Below are 25,601 nucleotides of genomic sequence, written 5' to 3'. Positions count from 1 at the left end.
ACTAGCAAATTATTGATTTCATGAACCTACATATGTTTACATGGGCTATTTTGAGCACTTTTCTTTTATTTATCCGTTATTTTACCAGGTAAGTTGACTGAGAACATGTTCTCATTTGCAGCAACAACCTGGGGAATAGTTACAGGGGAGAGGAGCAGGATGAATGAGACAATTGTAAACTGGGGAATATTAGGTGACCGTGATGGTTTGAGGGCCAGATTGGGAATTTAGCCAGGACACCGGGGTTAACACCCCTACTCTTACGATAAGTGCCGTGGGATATTTAATGACCTCAGAGAGTCAGGACACCCTTTTAACATCCCATCTGAAAGACGGCACCCTACACAGGGCAGTGTCCCCAATCACTGCCCTGGGGTATTGGGATATTTTTTTAGACCAGAGGAAAGAGTGCCTCCTACTGGCCCTCCAACACCACTTCCAGCAGCATCTGGTCTCCCATCCAGGAACTGACCAGGACCAACCCTGCTTAGCTTCAGAAGCAAGCCAGCAGTGGTATGCTGGGTGGTATGCTACTGGGGTGCTTCCTTGTTTTCATTTTCATTCTTTACTGGGAAGCTTAGTAGAAGTAGATATGCTCATGTTATTTATGTTAGTGCAGGGTGAGCTGCAGACAGTGGACATCCTCCTAGGCCACACCGCCTCAGTGCCAATAGTAGAGATCTGGTTCGTAGGCATATGATTACTGCATACAATAGCTGTAGGATCAGCAGAGGCATTCAAAGCAGTTAGATGGACATAAATGAAGTTACTTACATTGTGTCTACCAATGCCCCTGGTGTAATGTACATTTGCTGAAGCATTATGACAATTCTGCGTCACAATAGTAGGGATTAGCTGAGCTGGGCTTGGGTCATTGATAAGTCATTGTCACAACGCAGCCGAATATTGGATCAGGAACCCAAAGTATTTGTGTTGGATCCCGTCCTCCTTGTAAAAAGTGTTTTGTTTCCAAAAGGTATCGAAATTGTCAACAGCCATTGAGCTGCAATAATCACGTAGCCAGTTGTGAAGAGAAAGAATCCTGCTAAAGGGTTCAATGCCACGATTCAGAGAGGGCACAGGGTCAGATATGATGGGTCTTCTATTAGTGTCTAGCAGAGAGTCAATCAGCTCTTTAAAATCCAGTTTAAACTGTTCAGAGCTGCCCTTCATCATGTCATTAAAACCCACATGGACTATGATGGAAATCAATTCTATGTCCCGACGTAGTACATTCGGGAGCAGCTTATTAACGTAATTTACTCGAGCTCCGAGATAGGACCTTGTTTTTGCAGCAGGGACGGTTTACATTTCTTTCCACCCATGACTGTATTTGTTAGTGACAGAGACATGGTTGTTGGCTTCCTTCATTTTTCAGTTCTGTGGCCTTCACTAAGTGAAAATTATTTATTTGTATGACTTGCCTTTCTGACTGTACATTTATAATATAAATGAAGTGCTACAAACAAATGAATGCAGATAAAATAACCAAACAGGCAGCAATTAACTAAGATATTACATTTATTATAATAATTAGCAAAAAAAAAAAAAGTATCTTGCTTCGGAGTATGTGCTTTGTTTTGGTTGCTCGTTTGCTTTAAGTGTCGCGTTCTGCTTTGAATATTGGCAAATACAGTAAGTGAACTGCTACTGGGTTTTATGTAGCATTTTCTTTTTACGGTAATGTCCAAAATACATCAAATATTTCCCGTCCATTGAATTTCTTCCCACAATGTAATTTACGGTAATCTACTGTATTCAGTTCATACAGTATGAATGAAGTCTGTTGACTATACAGCAATTTACCATGACAATTACAAGATTGTTTTTAACAGTGTAGGAAATAGGTTCCAGTGTGTTTTTGTTAAACAGTTGATATAAACACAACTTTCTTCCGCTTCATAGTTTTGTGTTGGTTGTTTTATATTGTGTTTCAGTTGAATTATAACTTGGTTTTATAATGTACAATTACAAAATAAAGTAAAAAATAACTCCTCTCTCTCTCTCTCTCTCTCTCCTCTCTCCTCTCTCCTCTCTCCTCTCTCCTCTCTCCTCTCTCCTCTCTCCTCTCTCCTCTCTCCTCTCTCCTCTCTTCTCTCTCTCTCTCTCTCTCTCTCTCTCTCTCTCAGGACCTCAACCAAAGTGTCTAACATAGTGAGACAGTGGAACACCAAGATGAATGGCTACCTGGGAGAGAGCGAGGGGATTACTACCAACGGGACACAGGTTGTTGGGTAAGTCATGGCAGGGAGTGTGTGTGCCGTAGATTGTCAGGTCAGATGCAGAGCAGGGACTGGTGTGTGTGTGTATCTGGTGTGTGTACATGTTTTTGATGCATCGCCAGGTGAGAGAAAGGATGTGTGTGAGAGTGTCAATGTGAGACGTGTGTGTGTGTGTGTGTGTGTGTGTGCCTGCGAGCCTGCAAGGTCAGATTGAGATTAGGTATGACTCTGTTGACATTTACTTAGCCAAGGCTTTCATCAGCTTCAATAAAGTTTTATTCAATTTTACAAAGCCATTTATCGAATTCCCTTCAAAATGAATTGACAGGAGTGACTTACTTAGTCTGATCATCTCTCTCCTTCCTCCTCTTCCTCCCTCTCCTTCCCTCGCTCCTCTACCTTCTCCCTCTCTTTCCCGCCCCCTCTCCTTTTTCCTTCCTCACTCCCTGCTCCCCTCCTCTCTCTTCCCCTACTCCAGCAGCAGCACTAAGGATTGATATAGCTGTGAAATGATTGACAGTTGACCTGTATTGTAACGTCCAAAACTGTATCTTTCTCTGTCTGTGCAGCAGTAGGACGCGTGTCCAGCAGCGCAAGGGTGTTCTCGTGGGCAGCAGTAGTTTCTCCAAGGCGGCCCGTCAGAAGTGGCAGACTCTAGAGAGGAGGATCCTGGACATCGTCATGCAGAGGATGACCATCACCAACGTCGAGGCCGACATGGACCGACTCATCAAGGTACTGTGATGTCACTTCCTTTGCACTCTAGGGAGACTTCCTCTTAACTTTTAGTGCATTGCGATGCACTTGCGAACTCATTATTGCTGACTTCCTTCACAACATGCATCATTCCTCCCCGTCTGTTAATGATCTGGCTAACATGTTTTTTTCTTTCTCTCTCTTGTGTGTGAGACAGAAGCGAGAGGAGCTGTCTGTGCAGCAGGAGGCACTGTTGCGTAAAAGGCAGGTGCTTATGGCCGAGGGGGAGGGGCCTGACGGGGAGGACCGCCTAGTCCAGGAAATGAACGAGGACATTGAGGTTCTGAATGCAAACATAGACTACATCAACGACAGCCTATCAGACTGCCAGGCAACCATCGTTCAGATAGAGGAGACCAAGGTGAGAACACACGCACACACATTAGTGTAAAATGTCCTAGTTCTGGTGTACGGAGCTCTGTGCGGCCTACTGAAGCCTGGGTGTTTCCTGCAGGATGAGCTGGACTCGGTGGACACCTCAGTGGTCATCAGCTCCTGCTCTCTGGCTGAGGCCCGACACCTCCTGGACCACTTCCTCAAGGCCTCCATTGACAAGGTAACTAACATGGGCCACGACCCAGGACCATCTGGTGGCTACAGTAGTTCATAGTTTAGAGTCTAGATATACCATAACACACACTCCAAAGTAATGTCTACTGAACGTTCTCAACTTGGAAATAGTCTCTATCAGCTCCTCATCAGTTTACAATTATTTTGGCAAATGTTGTGCAAGTGGACACCTGTTTCAGGGAGGGTTGGCCAGTAGTTTATCTCTCGTGGAAAGATTCTGCGTGTAAGCTGAGAGAATCAGTCGGGACTGAATGAGCAGCATTAGTTCCGGTGTTTGGTTTTTCAGTCACTGGTTATTTGGACAAATAATCACCATTTCGCAGGTGTTAGCATCTTTTGATTTTGAAGGGGAGGGGACATTCTTGCAAAACTTGGTAACTTGCAAAAAAGAGATGGGTGGAGCTCCTCATTCTGGTTCCGCTCCTCGTTCTAGTATTTCCTGATTTCTTCTCTTAACATGTATGGACCCAGAACTAAAGTCTCGCGTGATTGGTCAGCTGCTCGATTAAGTTCTGGGTTAAACAAGGTTAGCCAGAAGTAGTTAATAGCTGTATAGATGATATATAGTTGATATATGCCCCCCTCTGCTGGTCTTTCCAGGAACTGCAGGAAGCTCAGATCACTTGTAGTAATGGTGTTAGTAACTATTGTGTGTGTGCGTGTGTGTGTGCGCATGTGTGTAGGGTTTACAGGTGGCTCAAAAGGAGTCTCAGATCCGTCTGTTGGAGGGCCAGCTGAGACAGACAGATATGATTGGCTCTGCCCATAACCACATCATCCTGGACGCGCTGAGAGAAAAGGCTGAGTGTATCCCCGAGCTACAGGCACTCATACACAACGTACAGCAGGGTGAGGACGCGCACCTAGCATGCACACTCACTCACTCACTCACTCACTCACTCACTCACTCACTCACTCACTCACTCACTCACTCACCCACTGTTTCTTCATGTTTCTATCTGTGTTCACAGAGAATGGTTATGTCAGCACCGACGAGGAGCCTTCAGAGTTTAGCCAGGCCTCTGACGGCAGGTAAGACTACGTGATCCGCTTCTGGGGCCTCATTTATAGCAGTTGCGTAAATGTAACACTAAATGTCTACGTGCGCCATTTCTGAAAAGACTGTGCACGCACAAAAATCTGGAGATTTATTAATTTGGCGCACACCATACATGGGCATATTTCCTGTTCTAAATCAGACCTGACGTTAGTGCACGTGTGAACAAGCAATCATAACTCCGCCTGAAAACACCCATAAATCACCTTTTTATGGTGACAATAACACCCTTATTTGCTCTACACTTTGGAAGTATTGGAATTAGGCCGAGACAGTATCTAAAGCAAATGGCAACGGTGAACTTGATCAAATGTCTTCTGTTGCAGTTACATTTGCTTCATCTGACCCTTTCAAATTGTTGGTGACCTGTAAACCGGTCGTTTGAATGCAGTAATGTTTGCATTCACTTTGGTTGAGGTGGTCCTGAGAGAGAGAGAGAGTTAAAGGGAGAGAGAGTCAGAGAAAGATATTTTTTAAACTTTTCTTCAACAAGTAATTGTACATTATAAGACCAAGTTATAATTCAACTGAAACACAATATAAAACAACCAACACAAAACTATGAAACAGAAGAAAGTTTTTAAAAAGTTGTGTTTATATCAACTGTTTAACAAAAACACACTGGAACCTATCTCCTACACTGTTAAAAACAATATTGTAATTGTCATGGTAAATTGCTGTATAATCAACAGACTTCATTCATACTGTATGAACTGAATACAGTAGATTACCGTAATCTTACATTGTGGGAAGAAATTCAATGGACGGGAAAATGTTGATGTATTTTGGACATTACCGTAAAAAAAAAATGCTACATATGCGACGCAGTCCTTCCAACGACTAGAAACCGGGCGTACGCGCAGTCTACAGTTTGTGGGAGGATAAGCACGTTCTCAAGTCAAGTTCAGTTCTTTAGAAATGGCCAACTGTTGCGTGACAACTGGCGCGCACCCATGTTCTGGAGCATATGTGGTTCATTCGCAACGTTTTATAAAGGAGGCCCCCTTGAACCCCCACACCACATACTCATCGTCACTCATTTTCCGTGTGCGGTTACATTTCTTGTTCTCTCTCTCTCTCTCTCTCTCTCTCTCTCTCTCTCTCTCTCTCTCTCTCTCTTCAGTGTGTCTCGGATGAAGTCCTCAGCTAGTCAGGATGACTGCAAGCTGAAGGTTCAGGTAGGTGAACGTGTGTTTCAGGTGTAGGCTGCATGGCGTCTGTCTCCTCTGGTCAGCCGTTATTTGTTGTTGTTGTTTATTTCACGCTGACTCGTATGACATGTTTGTGGATACAGTTACAGCACTGGAGGAGATTCCGTCGACTGAACAAAGTCGAGGTTGTTGTCAGTGAAATCATATCTGTAGTTGTACTCAGCTGCCAGGAGATGGCAGCCTCTGCACATGAGTCGTTATGGCTATGATAGTTGCCTTCACAGAACCCCAAGATAACTAAACTACTCTATCCCAAGCAGTGGAGGCTGCAGAGGGGAGGATGGCTCATAATAATGGCTGGAACGGAGCGAATGGAATGGTATCAAACATGGAAACCGTGTGTTTGATACCGTTCCACTTATTCCACTCCAGCCATTACCACCAGCCCGTCCTCCCGAATGAAGGTTCCACCAACCACTTGTGATCCCAAGGTATAGTTTGTTCTATTGAATGCGTAATTGGACATTTTTCTTCCTACTCTTTCCGCCTCTCCCCAGACTGAGCCCCGTCTGTCAGCCCAGATGAAAGCGGTATCGGCAGAGTACCTGGGTCCCATGTTAGACCCGTCCACTAAGAACATCACCAAGTCCCTGGCCTCCCTAACAGACATCCAGGAGAACGGCGGCTCAGGTGGCCTGAGCCTCACTCTCCCCATCTTTAGAGACAGGGTGTCCAGGACCATCAGCCTGCCTGTCCGGGGACACACCTTGTGAGTCTTATGCTATGGTGCACTGTTCCTTATGAGGAGTTCCAATATGGCAGATGGTGGCTTCAGAACAGCGCCACTTGTCAACCATCTAGGGAATCTGTTTCTATTGTCGCAATACTTGCCAATGCTAGCTTGCTATGGCTATACATGGCAGTGTCACATGCTAATTCTAACAATCTGCTACTGTATGCTAATGCTTATTTTTGCTCTATCTCGTGCTCTCTCTCGCTCTGTGTGTGTTTATCAGTCCTCGGCAGTCTCGGGGGGGTGACACCTCCCCTCTAACAAGGAGGAAGTCTTATGACCGAGGCCAGTCTTACAGGTAGCTAACTCTCCCCCTCAACTAATCAGTAACCAATACATTGTTTAGTTGAATCGCTCTCCACAGATCCCTTTACCAGTGTTCCTGCATTATTGTATTCCTTTTTAATTATGTGGCCCATGTGAAATGCACATTAAATAGATCTGACATGATCAATCAATATATCTGTTGAATATGAGACACAAAGTCAAAAACTGGAAAACAAGCTGTTCTCATCATCTCCCACATCTCTCCACCCCCCCCCCCCCCTCCCCTCCCCTCTCCCCCGCACCCTTCCCACCTATCGCTCTCTCACAGAAATGCTGATGGGCATACTCCCCCATCCTCCCCCCCTCTCAGAACCAGAAACGACCGCAATGTATTTTCAAGGCTCACCAGCAACCAGAGCCAAGGCTCCGCACTGGACAAGTAAGTACACACACACACACACACAAACGCGCACACGCACACTGTCAGTTCGAGACGCCTCAACATAGGGAATAGGGTGCCATTTGGAACGCACCCTATGTCTTTTGATTTCATAACAGTCTTCAGGCAGTCTCGAGTCAGCTGTGGAAGTCGACTTACATCCTTGAATGCATTGACTGTAAGTTGTTTTGTATACACTGAGTGTCTGCTACATGACTCAAATATATGATGTTGAGAGTGCTGTTATGAAAATAATTCAAATATATGCTCTATTTGTTCAATCTAAGTGTTAGACTTTTTCCTCCTAGATCAAAATAAGCCCCAAGAGCAAATTCCATTTTCCTCTACACTGTAACAGAAAACTAAATTATACTGTAATTTGGGATATTATTAACAGTAAAATACTTAAAATGTACAGGGGACAGATTAGAGTGGCAGCAAGTCTTAAATGGTTGAGCATTTCACCATGTCCATGAAGGTCTGTGGTCACTGTCAGTTTGGAAGCCTTTGCCTAGAAGTGCCAGCCAACCTGCTTGCACCAGTCCCTTGTAATTACAGTAAAATATTGTGAAATCCAAAACCCCTCCCCTTAATAAATGTCATTCATCCATTCATTTAATAATTCATTCTGATTATGGTAGCATTTGCTTTTACTGTATAATGCGTGAAATGTTATGGGTATTGTACACCGTACTCGCTTTGATACCATATTTACATTGTAGTACATAGTGCTGTAATATGAAATGGAAAATGTTCACTTGCCAATGAGCTGCCTGTAAATGACTGTCAAATTCCCGGCGACCCCTTTACAGTGTAGTGTTCCGTTCTTTTTCCAATCAATTCTAATTCTCAGCCCTGGAAATGGCATCCGTTAATTCTCAGCCTCTGAATTGTTTGTGTAATTTCACATCTTTATTAATCCTGCTATAGGTTGTTGAGTTTATTGATCCGGTGTAGTAAGTGGCGGGTAACAAGAGTGCGTGCACATTTGTGCGTGTGTGTACTAGGGAGGTTGGTCTACGGCTGGCTGATAACGCCTGTGGATTCTCTCGATCTTCACCCAGGAGTAGTTCATTGAGCGCAGAGGAACTTGTTTAGATTCCTCTCTGGGATGTTGTCAGCAGGCAGTCATTTTGTTCTGATTTGAGTTGAGTGCTGGTGGATAGGATACAGTTTTAGGCGTGTAGCTGCACCATCAGGGGCATGTTTCACAAATGTGTTACGTTACATGGTTTATTGTTATTGTTGGTTTGATGTTTGCCGAGACTGGGAGGTTGATCTAATTTGGCCCAGAGTGTTTGACAGTAGAGGATGAGGTGTAGGCTGGAAAGTTGGGTTTATCATGAGTTTTAGTTAAAGGGCATTTTTTTTCAATTGGAGTATGATGTTTAGCATGGTTTTCACATCAACGTGTTTTTGGAACAGTTTTACATCCATCTGGTATGTTTTGACAAGAATCGATCCAAGTTATTACGTTTCTTTTCACACTGAGTGGGTTCACTTTGCTTTGGGTTTTCTTATGTTTATTCATTTATCCAAGTCTTCCTCTTCACATAAGGTTGAAGTCGGGAAGTTTACATACACCTTAGCCAAATACATTTCAACTCAGTTTTTCACAATTCCTAACATTTAATTCCAAGTAAAAATTGCCTGTCTTAGGTCAGTTAGGATCACCACTTTATTTTAAGAATGAAATGTCAGAATAATTGTAGAAATAATTATTTATTTAAGCTTTTATTTCTTTCATCACATTCCCAGTGGGTCAGAAGTTTACATACACTCAATTAGTATTTGGTAGCATTGCCTTTAAATAGTTTAACTTGGGTCAAACGTTTCAGGTAGCCTTCCACAAGCTTCCCACAATAAGTTGGGTTAATTTTGGCCCATTCTTCCTGACAGAGCTGGTGTAACTGAGTCAGGTTTGAAGGCCTCCTTGCTCGCACACGCTTTTTCAGTTCTGCCCACAAATGCTCTATAGGATTGAGGTCAGGGCTTTGTGATGGCCACTCTTATACCTTGTCTTTGTTGTCCTTAAGCATTTTGCCACAACTTTGGAAGTGTGCTTGGGGTCATTGTCCATTTGGAAGACCCATTTGCAGGTAGGCCTTGAAATACATCCACAGGTACACCTCCAATTTACTCAAATTATGTCAATTATCCTATCAGAAGCTTCTAAAGCCATGACATCATTTTCTGGAATCTTCGAAGATGTTTAAAGGCACAGTCAACTTAGTGTGTGTAAACTTCTGACCCACTTGAATTGTGATATAGTGAATTATAAGTGAAATAATCTCTGTAAACAATTGTTGGAATAATGACTTGTGTCATGCACAAAGTAGATGTCCTAACCGACTTGCCAAAACTATAGTTTGTTAAGAAGAAATTTGTGGAGTGGTTAAAAAACGAGTTTTAATGACTACAGCCTAAGTGAATGTAAACTTCCCGACTTCAACTGTATCTTATTGCACTACTGATATCTTCCTCATTAGGAATATTCCTCAATATTCCTGATCTGCTCCTGTCCTCACAAAACAATGACATCTGTATGATAACAGGTTCTGAATCTGAATAGGTGTAGTCTGATTTCAAACCCATGACACACAAACCTTCTTAAAATCGTTTCTCAGAGATGGAAGGATGCCGACGTTGCTGACAGCCTGATTTTCATATGGAGTACAGTTGCACATTTGCACTTACAAAAGCCATGCATCAATATGCTGGCCACTAATAACCATACCCCAATAAACCTTTTACAGTATTACAAATCAAATACTATGGCTGAATTTATGAAGGTTTTGTTATGTTGCCTTCCAACAGCTTTGCTCCCTACAGACATTCTTTAATGCCCAACTGGCATTACAAAGCCTGCTCTCTCATAGTAACAATCCAGCGAAATGAGCAATAAAATATTTATAATGTGCGTCCAAATGGCACCCTATTCCCTTTATAGTGCACTACTTTTGACCAGGGCCCTTTTTTCATTTTTTAATTTAACCTTTATTTAACTAGGCAAGTCAGTTAAGAACAAATTATTATTTACAATGACGGCCTACAAATGGAATAGGGTGCCATTTGGGACAGGATGATAGTGTAAAACTGCCTTTTATTGCAGCGCTTGCAGTGTTTTCCCTAGTTTACAACTCCGGGAATAGGCGGTACGCCAGAGCAGATCTTTCCCACAGAGACAGCCACGAGTGGTGGGTTCTCCTGTGACGTCCAGTCTGAATGACAACCCTGTCCTCCAATCAACTGCCTTCTCCCTGCTGATAACGCAATCCCCTCTCTCTGGCCTGCCCCTTCCTCCTCCTTTACTTCCTGGTTATCCCAGTAACCCCTCCCACTCTTATTGCACTTCAGTTTTATCCCTTCCTTCTTTAATCCAGACCCAAACTGCTAAACCCTCCTATTGTAGCAACTTTTTTTTATCTCCCCCACCCTAATCCTAACCCCGCCGTGGACTAGTGTGAGTGCCATGCCATCTCTACTACTTTGTCTTGTCACATTCTAAAACAGGCTGTCACTCAGGCTAGCCATAGTCTAGGTGGCAAATCGCTGTATACCCTTACCCACCCCTATCCCCAAGCCTAACCCTAACCTGCATCTTAACCTTACCTGTATAACCCTTCCTCCTCTAGCCATAGAGCTAAACACCTCTCCTCTCCTCTCCTCTCCTCTCCTCTCCTCTCCTCTCCTCTCCTCTCCTCTCCTCTCCTCTCCTCTCCTCTCCTCTCCTCTCCTCTCCTCTCCCTGCTCCTAACTCTGTTGACGTTGCTCCTAACCTCCTTTCCTTTCCTGTCCTGCTCCTAACCGTGCTCCTGTTCTGTCTTCAGGTCGGATGACAGCGACTCCTCTCTCTCGGAGGTGCTCAGGTAGAGATATCTGTCTGTCTCTGTCATTCTGTCTCTTCTCTTGCCTGTTTGGCCAGTCACTCAGTTGGCCACTCCTCCTTTTCTGGGGTGGGCAGAGTCGATGTGGAGCATGCTTTAACCTCATCGGTCCCCTCTCACCTTCCTCCAATCCCCTTCCACCTATGTGGTGTTCTATTTCTGTGGTGCCCCTCCCCACTACTCATGGGATCTGAATGAACCTTTTTCGTCTGGAGAGCTTGGGTTAAGTAATAACCCTTTTGGGTGAGGGCAGTTACATTCATTCAAGCTAAGGCTACAGAGGATAATGATTCTGAGAGGATAGCATCTATGAAGCATTGACAGCAGATACATAGACCTTGTTAACATCTTAAAAAATGATGTGTTAAAAACAGCTGAAAAGAACCTTACGAAGGACAAATCAAACAAAATGTGACAAAATAACGTTGTAATATACGTACGAACTGTTTTAGATGGGAAGCATGCGGACGCCTTAAACCTAATCTTAAATCATAACCAATGTTAACTTTGCAGCTGGCCCATCTAGCGGATATCGCTCAGTTCTGCCTCCAGGGCAAGATTCATGAGAATAAAGGTTCACCTGCCTTTTGCAACGGTTATCCTTAGGTTATTTTCGGGAGCCATGGCTTTTTAGGGGTGTGGCTTTCAGAGATCTTATTGTCCACCCGTGAGAGTAAATGCCATTCCTGTTCATCATGTTACATTCACATACTGTAAATAAAAACGTTTCTTTACATTTTTGTTGTTGTTGCATTTTACACCTTCTTGTAGAATATTAACATTATTTATTACATATTATAAGAAGGTGGTATCTATCCCAAAATATGTTTTGTGTGTTTTATGGAACTCATACTTCTGTGGGCCTCATTGAAGCTACGTAAATGTCAATGTTCAACCTAAAAATGTGATAACTATACAACAGAACAGATAAACAGGAATGACATTTACTCTCATGGATGGCTAAAAACAACGATCTGCTCTGACTGCTGTGTAGTGCCACTGTTTAAACTCTCTTTCCCCAGACTGTAAAATCGGAATTGCATTTCCGCGCCGACATAATCAATCACTGTTTTTAATAACCCTTTCAGAAAGTTCAGAATGACATACGGACACTTGGAAATGCCCTAAAACAGTGGGCTGCGCCCACAATGAATAATTCAACCCTTGTGGGGGTGCTCTAGTTGATATGTTCAGTGGTTATTGCAGTGCCCTTGATTTGTTATGGGACCACACAACTTGCCCTGAGCCTCACAGCTATTTCAACCTGTAATAACCTGCCCATTGCAAACCAGGATGAAAATCCGGCAACTTTAGAATGACGACGAATTTTTGCCGACTTTTCTATTGTCGGCAACAAAGCCTGTACTTTTAATCATAATAGCGGTAATGTGTTTTAAAAGTCCCGCCAATCCCCTCAGTAATAAAGATCACCTTTCGTTCCGGCTTTGGCAAGCATTAAATCATACACATTGTACACGTTACATTACACACAAAAACGACGTCAGCAGCCTGGAGTTTGACTGTAGCCAACGTCTTATTCGTCATAACATGGTCATTGTTTACAAGGAATGGCGAGCTAAAAAAATAGCTTATGGTTGTGAATGTGAGGGGAAAAAACAAGACAGTCCATTCTGTCCACCTTTTTGACGCATAAAGATCCTATTCAATTACAAGACGGGCTATCTCCGTTCAACGTTCCAGAATGGGGTGAAAGTGGCAGGCGTAATTGGTCTGGGAGAAATCCGAACCAGTCTAATTGGAATGAAAGTCAGTAGAGGCATAATCCTGATTTTAATTATGCAAGAAAATAAAAGTAGTGCATGTGATGTATCAGAAATTGTGTAATAGAATTATTGTCAACCTAAAATATTGTCATATAATTATTATACAGTTTTATACACATGTTCTGTATAAATAGTATCTTTAAATATATGTGAACAGAACACAACAACAGGATCAAAATTGCCGGCTGCGCACAACATGTGTATAATACCCTTTACAGACAGACTACGGTATATGCTGCCTATAACAAAAATATCTGTGGTAAAGAAGAATGTGGTAAAGATGGGACTGTTTGAATTGGGTTCTTATACACATTGCCCAATTTTTAATTTTTACTTTATTTTAAAGGCGACAATTCGTAAAGTCTGTCTGTAAAGGGTGAAAGTCTCCAATAATACAAGTAGATGACGGGAGAGAGGAAAGAAGGAAAAGAGGTATGTGGATATTTCGAGCCTGAAAACCCTCTAGGCTATTCTTACCCGGTTGTCGCCGTCAACTCTCTCGGTGTCTCTCTCTCTCTCTCTCTCTCTCTCTCTCTCTCTCTCTCTCTCTCTCTCTCTGATAATCTAACAGACGTAGAGATTGTAGAGATAAAGAAATAGACGTTATAGATCAATCTCACTTATCACAGCTCTAATCATCGTACTGACAGTCTTATTACACCTCTCTGGTTTTCATCACATTTATACATAGATAATGGCATTATCATAGACGGATCTCCATCTTATCTCATTATATGGGAAGCCAGTTTTGGAACGTTCAGAACCACACAGGCAATACCTTCCATTACATTCTATTATTTCAGGATAGCAGAAATGGAATAACTAATGTAAGGACCCTGTTTTGAAAGGCTTTTGAGGCTTTTGAGGTCAGATCCTCTGTTCTCTCCTTGGAATGAGCGACCAGAAAAAGACACTGGTTGATTGACTGGGCAGAGTGTCCACACAACTATCTAACCAATGGGAATAGTGAATAGAAGCACTCTTTCAGAGCCTATGGGCTCACTTGTGAAAGTTCCCCTGCTCTCCCTGGACATAAGGTTCATTCAGAAGACAGCCCTCTTATCCATAAACCCAGTGTCCAGTTCCAAACCAACAGATTTTGATTTGGAATTGGGTCGATATACTAGCCCTGTCACACCTAACCTCCATCCTACCTTTACCCCCTCCCTCCTCTGTGACAAGACAAAGGCCTGGTTCCAATCAACCACTCACAGTCCATTTGGAATGGATCTAGGCCACAGACAGAGAAGGAGAGGGGGTCTGATGTGACAGCCCCCCCCCTCCCCCATTCTCTCACTCACTCACCTGTCCCAGAAGCCTCTGCCTCTGCCTTCGCCTGAACACTGAACTGGGATTGGCTCAAAAGGGGCAAGGGCAAGGACCACGAGCTAGCTCACTCTTGATTGGTGGAGATGCTGCATGTACTGTAGATGCCACAAGTTGATGTTTTTGTTTTTTGAGTTGGCTGTTGCCGGGCTGTCGTTGAGTTCTGCTTCTTCTTTGGCGCCGTGAACCGCCGCCATTCTCTATCATCATTTGAATGAGCTGCACTGTGTTTCTGTAGAATTTGTCATTTTTGGGGGTTGTTTTGTGTTTCAATACATTTGCGTTTTCGAGACTATAGCTGACATGCATGCAGCTTCTCTTTCTCGCATCACTGTGATTGGCCTAGGCTGGTCTAGCAGCCGTGACATGCTGTTCAACTGCTTTACCCGCACAAATCACGCCACTACTATACATAGGGAGAGAGGGGAAATATATCCCTATGGAACAAAGGGAAGTGTGTGTGTGTGTGTGTGTGTGGGGGGGGGGGGGGGGGGGGGGGGGGGGGTCCAGGGAGACAGATCTGTCCCAGTTTTGCCTTTAATCACTGGTCCCTTTATCCCCACTCACTCCTGTCGCTCTCTCTCTCTAGTCCCTCCCCCCTCTCTCTTTCCATCCATCCCTGTGTCTCACTTGGCCGGCTCTCCCCGAGTGCTCTGGCAGTGAGAAATTAGAGGGAGAGAAAGGAATAAAGGAGAGAGAGAGAGAGAGAGAGGGAGATGTGGAGGGATAGAGAGAAAGGGGGAGAGAGAGACAGAGGTAGAGAGAGGGATGATGAAGGAAAGAAAAAGAGGGATAGGGGTAGAGGGAGAGGATGGCAAGAAAGGACCAGGCTAAAGAGAGAGGGATGGAGAGACAAAGGGAAAAGGGAGGAAGAGGCTCCTTATCTCTGAGAGTTTTTTTTTTCTTCACTGCCAGCCAGGAGATGGATGGTTTTAGACCAGGCTCTCTAATTGAGCTTCCACAAAAGAGAGGGATAGAGAGGAACGGGTGGGTACAGAGAGGGAGAGAATGGGAGGGAGTGGTTATACCTGTTTATCTCCAGCAGGGGGCATGATAGAGCTGTGCTCCTTTTGACCTGGCTGTAGTTTCTAAGTGTGTGTGTTGCACATTTGTGTGTGTTCTGTGTGTTCATTCATTGAGGTGTGGAGCCGATCTTTTCATATTTGATGAAGTGTGTATGAGCTGTTTTGTATCTGTGCGGGGTTAGTGGTCTGTGTGTTAGTGTTTGTGTGTGTGTGTGACGGTGTGTGTGTGCGTCTCCCTCAGGGGTGTGATCACTCCCACGGGGGGAGTGAAGGGGGGACGGACGGCGCCCCTCCAGTGTTCAGCCATAGCAGAGGGACACTCTAAACCTGTCCTCTGTGTGGACGCTACAGATGAACTGCTCTTCACTGGATCCAAAGGTACAACAACAATGTCCTAACTCGGACCATGGGATGCCTTTTGTCTTTGGAAACAAACATAAATTGGTGAAAGCGATCATGTTTAACCTTATGGACTATCAGTCCTTGCATCCATAGCTCCAGTCCCATCCCTTTATAGAAAAAGCAAGTGGTGCTGCCAGTTTTTAGATGTTTTTGACCCGTCTCTTCTCTCTCTCTCTCGTTTCTCGTCAGACCGGACGTGTAAGATGTGGAACCTGGTGACGGGACAGGAAATCGTCACGCTGAAAGGGCACCCCAATAACGTGGTCTCAGTCAAATACTGTTCCTCCTCCTGCCTCGTCTTCTCTGTCTCCACCTCCTACATCAAGGTCTGGGACATACGAGACTCTGCCAAGTGTGTCCGCACCCTCACGTGAGTAGCTCGCTGTGGGTCTTTCCACCAATCACAGCTCACCTTAACCACCCTCACTGATCAGTCAGTGCTACTCTGTAACAGTCCAGACATGTTTACGGCCAAGCTGAACGAACCAATGTTTACCATAGATCAAGATCTCTCTCTCTTTCTCTCCCGCTATCACTCTCTCTCTCTTTCTCTCACTCTACCCCCCAACCCCCACATCGCTCTCGCTCTCTCTCTCTCGCGCGCTCTCGTTCTCTCTCTCTCTCTCTCTCTCTGTCTCTGTGTGTGTCCCCTCTCCAGGTCTTCAGGCCAGGTGGTATCGGGGGATGCGTGTGTGGGCACCACCACCCGTACCATCACGGTGGCACAGGGTGAATACCAGATCAACCAGATAGCTCTCAACCCCTCTGGCTCTGTTCTCTATGCTGCTGCTGGTAACACTGTACGCACCTGGGACCTCAACAGGTAACAGAAGGACACTGGTTTTTAGCATTGTAACCACTGCTATGCAGCAATATATTTTTACTTTTGGCGTTGATTTAGCTTTGTATGTACGTACATTAGCTGAGCCTATAAAGGTTTTCTAGCAATACAAAAACTCTCTCTCTCTCTCTCTCTCGCTGTCTTTTTCTCTCTCTCCCTCCCTTCTTTCTCTCTCCCTCTGCCCTTCCTTTCTCTAGGATGATGGCATTAGGGAAGCTGACAGGTCATATAGGCTCAGTGATGTGTCTCACTGTAGGTCAGTCTCTACTGGGCAAAGACCAGGTCATCACTGGCTCCAAGGACCACTATGTCAAGGTACTGGACACACTGCTATGTGCAGTGGCACACACACACACACACACACACACAAGCATTTCCATTGTACCCCGTTACGCAGGCTATATCCTGATTATCTACCCTTCTCCTGAGGTGTGAACTGGCATACTTCCTGTTGTGGATTCCTGTTGGAGTGTGCAACCATGTTTGTCTGCTGTTTGGTCATGTTTTCTGTCTACTGTCCTGTTTTTTTTTGTGCCAGGTGTTTGACGTGGCAGAGGGCATGCTGGGTAATTTAGGCCCCGCCCACAACTTTGAGCCTCCGCACTATGACGGCATCGAGTGTCTGGCCATCCAGGGAGACGTTCTGTTCAGCGCATCACGAGACAACGGCATCAAGAAGTGGGACCTGGAGAACCAAGAACTCACACAGGTACGCTCTTAGGGGGGAAAAAAAGGGTCCTCCCGCCGTCACCATAGGAGAACCATTTGAAGGAACCTTTTTGGTTCCATGTAGAACCCTTTCCACAGAATAGCCTTTTTTCTATGAGTGTAGAGGGAGGGAGGGAGGGAGGGGGACTGTGCGTGTGTCATGGCACTGTGTGGCAGCGGTAATTGAATGTCATTGATAGCAATACTGACGGTATTGGGGAAAAAGGAACGTACTGCTACAGTGCATGCGTGTTGATGAATGCTTATCTGTCTACAATGTGGTCAGCCTATAGCGGCAGGAGTGAATCCTGTGAGGTAAAAAGCTGCCTTTTTAAAAATATAGGCCATGTCTTTACCGGCTCAGCTCAAAGGTCTACAACCCAATCGATATCCTACTAGGGGCCAGAGGCCATAGTAGTGCACTATATAAGGATTATGAGGCAGCCAAAGTGTTAGCTCTGAGGGACAAGTTAGTACTGTGTCATCCCAATGTTTTTTTATTTGCCATGAGAGAATAGTCAACATTGTAGAGCAGGGTGGACAAGTATATCGATAGCTACTGAGTAGGGCTAGGGAATACTTACTTTGATCCTTTGTTTATTGAAATAACTTCAGTGTATTTCAGTATTTTCAAATCATGTTTCCCGAATCAACTACTTCTATTGGAAAAACATTATTTCAATGACCCAACAGACCTGGGTTCAAATGCATTGGATTATTAATATACACTTGCCTGTGTATTTGAGTATTTTTAAATACATGGCAATACTTTCTGAGTGTATTTCCAAATGCATTCCCATATTCAACTACTTGTGTTAATCAAAATACTTACTTCCAACATTGTCTTTGAAAGTAATTGACGTACCCTAAATAGTATTTAAACCAAGGTCTGGTGTGTGCCCGTGTGGGCGTGCATGCATTCATGTAAGTATCCGGTAATGCTTTTTAAATCCTCTTGAATGGTGGGTAATCTTAGTCAAACACCCACAGTAAGCCTATGTGGAAAGGATATCTGTGCCTAGTTTAGCCATAGAGGATAATGTGCACTGAAGACACTACTTCTGTGACTGTGTGCAGGTGAAATTGTATATTTAAACTAAACTGAACCCCCCTCCACAGCAAATCCCCAACGCCCATAAGGACTGGGTGTGTGCTCTGGCATACGTTCCTGGGCGACCCATGTTGCTGAGTGCCTGTCGGGGAGGCATGCTGAAGGTGTGGAACGTTGATAACTTCACCCCCATAGGAGAGGTCAAGGGTCATGAGAGCCCCATCAATGCCATCTGCACCAACTCCCGGCACATCTTCACCGCTTCCAGGTAAAACACGACTAACACATGATTAGAACCATATTCTAACTTATTATAACTTTTCTCCGAGATGTATTTTTCACTTCATATCCAGGTATGACGTTACACCACTGGAAGGCTAAAGTAAACATGGGGGGCTTTCAGTGGATGTAACTGCACTATCAGGGGCATATTTCACAAAAATATTTCATTACATGGGTTATTGTTAGATGACTGTTAATATACTTGTTGTTTGGCATCACTCTGCTAGAGAGTTTGTCACATTAATGATAGAACTTATTGCAGCAAATCTATTAGAAAAAGTTACTCTGGAACAGTACATTCTTTCTGAGAAGATGCTATGTATGACTAACAAGAAAATGTTGTGGACTGCAACACAGAACATTGACTGGTGCATGAGGCATTCATTTTCCTTGTCAAGGATAAATATTTTGGATATCACTCAGCCGTACACAACTAGTCACTTGCTTGGTAGAGCTCAGCTTGATGCACGCGACCAGGCATATCATTGGCATGTGCAGGATGTCTTTCTTCTTCCCGGCATGGCATGGAAAACTTTAGCAGACTGACAGGACCATATGGTACGGCGGTGAAGTGCACGTACTACAGCACTAGGATTGTAGATTGAGAGGGGTTGGCATGGATCTGCTTCGCACGGCCAATAATCTCTGTCCTCCCTATACCTACCTCTTTTCACCAACGCCTTTCACTTTTCATGCTTTAATGCACTTCCTGATCCATCTGAATACACCTTCACTAAACTAGTACCTTGTCTTCATCTTGTACTTAACCCACTTTAACCTCTCCTTTTCCCCTCTCTTCCTTCTCCTACCTCTCTCTCTCTCTTTCACCTTCTGTACAACGTCCGCTTCTCCTCTCCTCTCCTCCTCATCCTGCCCTGCGACAGTGACTGCAGGGTGAAGTTATGGAGTTATGTACCAGGTCTGACCCCGTGTCTACCTCGACGGGTTCTGGCTATCAAGGGTCGTGCCACAAGCCTCCCATGAGCCTTCACTCCGACTCACAACCCCGCTTCCGCTCTCCTCTGGTACTTTCACTCATTCGCGTTGCTTTCTCTTTCTGATTCTCTTCATCTCTCCGTCCCCTGTCTTCTTCTCTCCGTCCCCTGTCATCTCTCTAGAGCCCTCTTTCTCTTGCTCTTTTTTAAATTTTCTCCCTCTCTCTTCCTCTCCCTCTCTTTATCTCGCTAATGCCGTTGCCCCATTGGAAGTCGGTGTAAGATGAGGGAGGATTTTTTTTTTTTTCATGAGCATGGCCTTATTTCTATTACAGTATATTGGATGACTATCATTCATATTCCATTCACCCAGTTCAATTTAACAGTGATAGGTTTAGGCTACTACATGATACTTGTATTTTCCCTGTATCCATCATGAGGTTGCTACAACCGAGCTTATGAATGAAAGTTTACAACGTAGAGAATTTTGAGTAATCAAGGTGACAGACAGTGACACATTCAATACCGCCTGGAACACTCTTGCCTGCAACTAGCTGATCTAGGGAGTAATCATTAGTCCAACAGTTGAAAATGTGAATTTCTGTTGGACATATTTAGGTGTTTTTTATCCCTGTTTCATTCCGGTTGCTTCCGTTGAAGAAACCACATGAAAACAGCGTGATCACTTTGCTCAATGTATATATAATTCCTTCTCGCATCTATCTATGCGCTCTCCTCCTCTCCCCTATTTCCTTCACTTGTGGACTTCAGTGCACAACAAATCAGCTGTCTCTGACCAGGCGAAAAAAGCTCTCCAAGCCAAACCTTCATATCATGACCGCTAACCGCTACACACAGCCTACATCGTTGTCACGTCATAGTCAACATACTGTAGCTGCTAGAACTAACACGTTAGTAAACCCGCTATCTACAATCATGCAGTACAGTGTACAGTCAGAAAGCAGTTTAGCAGTTACACAATAAGAGTAATTAACACAATACCATACATAGTTCATAAGGGCTTATTTTGTGGTCCTAGTTTTAACCTAATACAGGGGCCTGAGACTCGTATATGTCACATTGAACCAAAACCACGCCCATCATTATCATATTTACCAGCATGCTCTATTGCAGGTACATTTCAAAAAATGTTTGTTAGAATATTTATGTGTATATGTAGAGTGCATTCGGAAAGGATTCAGATCCCTTGACTTTTTCCACATTTTGTTATGTTACAGCCTCATTCTAAAATTTATTAAATAGCTTTTTTCCCTCATCAATCTACTCACAATAACCCAGAATGACAAAGCAAAGGCCGATGTATTAAAAATACAAAACAGAAATACCTTATTTTCATAAGTATTCAGACCTTTTGCTATACGACTCGAAATTCAGCTCCGATGCATCTTGTTTCCATTGATCATCCTTGAGATGTATCTATAACTTGATTGGAGTCCACCGGTGGTAAATTCAATTGATTGGAAATGATAGCGTCCCCCAGTTGACAGTGCATGTCAGAACAAAAACCAAGCCATGAGGTAGAAGGAATTGTCCGTAGAGCTCCGAAACAGGATTGTGTCGAGGCACAGATCTGGGGAAGGGTACCAAAACATTTCTGCAGCATTGAAGGTTCCCAAGAACACAGTGGCCTCCATCAATCTTAAATGGAAGAGGTTTGGAACCACTAAGACTCCCCCTGGAGCTGGCTGGCCGCCTGGCCAAACTGAGCAATCGGGGGAGAAGGGCTATGGTCAGGGATGTGACCAAGAACCCGATGGTCAATCTGACAGAGCTCTAGAGTGTTTCTGTGGAGATGGGAGAACCTTCCAGAAGGACAACTATTTCTGCAGCACTCCACCAATCAGGCATTTATTGTAGAGTGGCCAGACCGAACCTGCTCCACAGCACTCAGCACCTCATACTAGGGCGAAGGTTCACCTTCCAACAGGACAACGACCCTAAGCACACAGCCAAGAAAACGGAGTGGCGGCTTTGGGACAACTCTCTGAATGTCCTTGAACATCTCTGGAGAGACCTGAAAATAGCTGTGCAGCGACGCTCCCCATTCAATCTGACAGGATATGAGAGGTTATGCAGAGAAGAATGGGAGAAACTCCCCAAATACAGGTGTGCCAAGCTTGGTAGCATCATACCCAAGAAGACTCAAGGATGTAATCGCTGCCAAAGGTGCTTCAACAAACTTCTGCGTAAAGGGTCTGAAGACTTATGTTTATGTGATATTTCAGTTTTTATATATTTTGCTTGGCATTATGGGGTATTGTGTGTAGATTGATGAGAAAATACAATTGTATCCAATTGCACCCTTGCTGAAATGTTTGTTCCAGTTTAAACGCCTTAGGTAGTCTCTTTACAATGTTCCAAACCCAGGCAGGTTGCAGGTGAATAAATATCCTAACTGTTGTACATCCTAACTCTGGCTGACTTCCAATAGGAATTACACATCACTTTGCAAGCCAGTATAATGTGACTTGCACACCTGATGTGGCCTGTAAAACCATGCGTTTCAGGCCATTATATTGCACTTTCAGAAAAATAGGTTTTGATTTGTCCTAAAGGGGTACAAACACTTGTCATTATAATGGTCCCTTGTAAGGTCATCCTTTGTAACTTTTTATTTATAAGTGCATAATTGTAGCCCAGTTCATACATCAGGCCATGTCAGGCCTGCTAGTAGGGTTGCAAAATTCACAGATTTTCCAAAAATCCTGGTTCTGTTTCTAAGAAACTTTCAACCAGGATTTCTGGAGAACCTGGGAATTTTTAGGAAAGTTACCAACATTTTGCAACCTTACCTGCAAAGTCACATTATGAGGAAACTACCTAAGGCAGGGGTCGGCAACGACATTATGTGATCGTATCTCAATGTCATCAAGGTATGAACTTATTATTATTTTCAAATATCCAACAGTTGGTCCTCTGTAGCTCAGTTGGTAGTGGATGGTCCTGATAGTGGGATAGATTCTCAGGACCACCCAATTCGTAAAATGTATGCATGCACAACTAAATTGCTTTGGATAAAAGCATATGCTATATGGCATATTTTAAATATAATCTATTTTTGGGCTTAGTGGTGGTCATTTTTCTGTGTTAATAATTACTCAAATGAATTTCCGGCCCCTAGACCATCCACTCTGGCAAAAATCTTCCCACGGCCAAATCTAGTTCCTTACCCTCTGACCGGCATTTAAACTGGAACAAACATTTCAGTAACAGGTGCAAAAAAATGTACCAACTGATTTGTGTAGCAGTATAGTAATCGCTCAATGTACATGGACAAACATAGAAATTGAAACAAACAATTCAAAAAATCTGCCTGCAGTAGAGCATGCTGGGAAATTTGATATTGATGGGTGTGGTTTTGGGTCAAAGTGATGTATATGAGTTTCAGGCCCCTGTATTGGGGTAAAACTAGGCCCTCAAAATAAGGCCTGATGAACTACGTATGGTATTGTGTTAAATATATATATATATATATATATATATATATATATATATATATATATTTTATGATCACATATCCGCTTAGGATCTCACTTGGTGCAGTCCATTGGGCTGAAAATTAACAAATGCAACAACCATGTCTCTGTCAATAGCAAACACAGTCATGTGTGGTACTGGTAAATACCCTGGGAAAAGGCTTATAGCCCTACACCAGGACTTAACATTTCCTGGCCTGGAAGGACGAAACATTCTGGTTTTGGATTTTTATATTGTTCTTCAAAGAACCATCCCAATTTATGGTTCTTCATAGACCCTAAAATGGTTCCCTTATGGCATCGCTCTCAAGAATCTTATTTGGTTCCAACTTGCACCTTTATTTGTAAGAGTGCACATAACACTAACAATAATAATTATTTTAATTGGGTCCTACCTACAGTACACACACATACATGTGCACACACACACACACACACAAGCAGACACAAACACACACGAGCGCGCGCATGCACACACACACACACACACCCTTGCTCGCCAACATCATCCATGTCAATCATCCTACTATTTTCCACTAATGCTACAGTAACACGGTGCCTCTGCAACACACTTCAGTGAGCCCAGCTAGCAGCCTGATGTTAGGAGGGATTGAGGAGGGAGAGGGAGTGTTATCCTGGGTATTAAGACCGCAGTTAGCTCGGCAGACACACGCTTATATGACAGCAGTTAGGAGGTAGTGCTCGGCAGGTCATGAATGGAGAGGAGATTAAGAGTAAATTGTCAACTGAGCTGGGAGTTTCTTAACGGGGAAAAGAGAACAGAACAGCAGAGAAGATACGTTGATTCTCTTCTTAACTTCCTAATGCAATTATAGTATTTTACAAACTTCAATTGGAGCTCTGTTGGGTATAACAGGGGCCATGTGGTGTTTGATAGAGGGGAGAGAAAAACAGAGAATTATAGAGCGAGACATAAAGAGGGACAGAGGGATGAGGGTTTTGGTGTTTGCTCTATCTTGAGGGGAGGTTGTGTGTCACAGAGGAGGATGATGTTTGATGTCTATTTTGGAGCTGATTCCTTTGTGCTCCGTAATTGGTGAAGGAGTAGGGGGTAGCATTTGTGTGTGTGTGTGTGTGTGTGTGTGTGTGTGTGTGTGTGTGTGTCATTCTGTGAACTGTAGGTTTTGATGTCTTGTCTCTCTGGTGCTGTGTGGGAGTCACAATGGAACTGTTTGAAGATGCTGGCAATTGAGTCACTCTTTTCTTCTCCCTCTCTCCTCTCTCTCCGCCTCTTGTTCTTGTTCTTTTCCTCCCCCCTTGTATTCCTCGGTCTCTCCCTATCTCTCTTGGTCTTCTCCTTCTGCTCTCCTTCCCTCTCAATGTTTCTCTCGCTCTCATTCTCTGTGTCCCCCTGGTCCTCTCGCTCTCTTTCTCCCCCTTCATCTCCCCACCCCCACTCTATTTCTCTCTGTCTTGCTTCATCTCTCCCTCCCTCTCTTTCTAGTGATATGACAGTGAAGATCTGGTCAGCAAAGGTGGGGAAGAAGAGGTGACGTTCGGTCGGAGCGTTATTGTGACATCATTATCTGCGGCCATCTTTACTGAGGGCCTTCACCCCTGACCTCTGACCCTCTCACCTCAACCACCTCAACCAATCAGGTGTGACGCGGCAGGACTTCACGGTTACCAACCATAACCGGGATGACCAGTGTGGATGACACGTCGTCGCAAAGTTCAGTCTCCTCCGGAAAGATCCTGATGAGGAGTGTGTCTTCAACTGAAAGGCAAAACGGGAAGCTTGAGAGTTTTAGCCTTTTCTTGTTTCTACTGCCAATCCAACTGGAAGTGCAATTGAGGTGTGATGGTATTTGGACAAGACAAAATCTTTATTGTGCCAGATAATGGCTGTGTGAGGACAAAAATCAGAATGCCCATGGGACGTTCATAGACACAGCTACTGACTGATTCATCTACTCTCCTATTTATTAGTCATTCAATGAAAACAAGGTCTCCCTGAGGTGAACTGACCCTTGGAGAACACCATTTCTGAGCCAACTAAAGACTATGTTTCCAACTTCAGGGCTGTCTGTGTTTGATTGTCTACGGGCTGAGATGAACCAACTGGAATTCATGTATAGCAAAGGGGGCTGAGAGAGCGAGTTGTTCAGTATACATGCAGTATGTATGTTGAAACCACTCGACAGTTTGCTGAGAGTTCATTTTCAGCCCTTTGTGATTCCCTGTCTCTTCATCTCCATGGATGTGTTTTCTGTGGCCTCTAACTTGGCTGCAGGCTGCTGAGTCTGCACTGAGAGAGCCTAGCAATAATAACATCACTACTAACACCAGTCCTGGAGGAACACACACACACACACACACGCATACACACGCACACACACACACACTGCTGTCTTATCAGGGTGGGAGTGCAGGAATAATAGTATTATTCACACTCGCACAGACACACCAACCCCACCGGACAGCGGTATCTCCACAGGTGCCAAAGTTCCAGATCGTTATCTCTCCTGTCTCTATGCGGCCGGAGACTGGCCCGCGTCCCACATTGCACCCTACTTCCTATGAAGTGCACTACTTTTGACCAGGGATTAGGGTGCCAGTTGGGACTCTCTCTCTCTCTCTCTCTCTC

The 25,601-nt window shown here is 44.1% G+C and overlaps 1 protein-coding gene across 5 annotated transcripts in view; it reads left to right on the top strand.

The window, feature by feature from the left end:
* The window catches only part of LOC110527715 (kinesin-like protein KIF21B), a 127,460-nt gene extending 102,427 nt beyond the window's left edge, over window positions 1–25,033 (top strand). The window contains exons 17-35 of one of the 5 annotated variants that reach the window (XM_036983208.1): window positions 2,130–2,234; window positions 2,792–2,957; window positions 3,136–3,339; window positions 3,433–3,534; window positions 4,232–4,397; window positions 4,520–4,580; window positions 5,729–5,783; window positions 6,314–6,525; window positions 6,773–6,847; window positions 7,145–7,255; window positions 11,086–11,124; window positions 15,519–15,655; window positions 15,869–16,049; window positions 16,338–16,502; window positions 16,718–16,835; window positions 17,059–17,229; window positions 18,348–18,547; window positions 19,446–19,586; window positions 24,459–24,582. In XM_036983208.1, the coding sequence (XP_036839103.1) occupies window positions 2,130–2,234; window positions 2,792–2,957; window positions 3,136–3,339; window positions 3,433–3,534; window positions 4,232–4,397; window positions 4,520–4,580; window positions 5,729–5,783; window positions 6,314–6,525; window positions 6,773–6,847; window positions 7,145–7,255; window positions 11,086–11,124; window positions 15,519–15,655; window positions 15,869–16,049; window positions 16,338–16,502; window positions 16,718–16,835; window positions 17,059–17,229; window positions 18,348–18,547; window positions 19,446–19,545 (2,368 nt within the window). In that variant the 3' untranslated portion in view covers window positions 19,546–19,586; window positions 24,459–24,582. Of the gene's footprint in view, window positions 1–2,129; window positions 2,235–2,791; window positions 2,958–3,135; window positions 3,340–3,432; window positions 3,535–4,231; window positions 4,398–4,519; window positions 4,581–5,728; window positions 5,784–6,313; window positions 6,526–6,772; window positions 6,848–7,144; window positions 7,256–11,085; window positions 11,125–15,518; window positions 15,656–15,868; window positions 16,050–16,337; window positions 16,503–16,717; window positions 16,836–17,058; window positions 17,230–18,347; window positions 18,548–19,445; window positions 19,587–24,458 lie in introns of all 5 variants that reach the window. The other 4 variants (XM_036983210.1, XM_036983211.1, XM_036983209.1 and 1 more) reach the window with 4 other exon arrangements.
* Window positions 25,034–25,601: the final 568 nt, after the last annotated feature.

Source organism: Oncorhynchus mykiss, chromosome 7 (genome assembly GCF_013265735.2).
Source record: "Oncorhynchus mykiss isolate Arlee chromosome 7, USDA_OmykA_1.1, whole genome shotgun sequence".
Lineage (NCBI taxonomy): Eukaryota > Metazoa > Chordata > Actinopteri > Salmoniformes > Salmonidae > Oncorhynchus > Oncorhynchus mykiss.
Note: the sequence above shows the minus strand (reverse complement) of the source record. Positions and strands in the feature narration are given on the sequence as shown.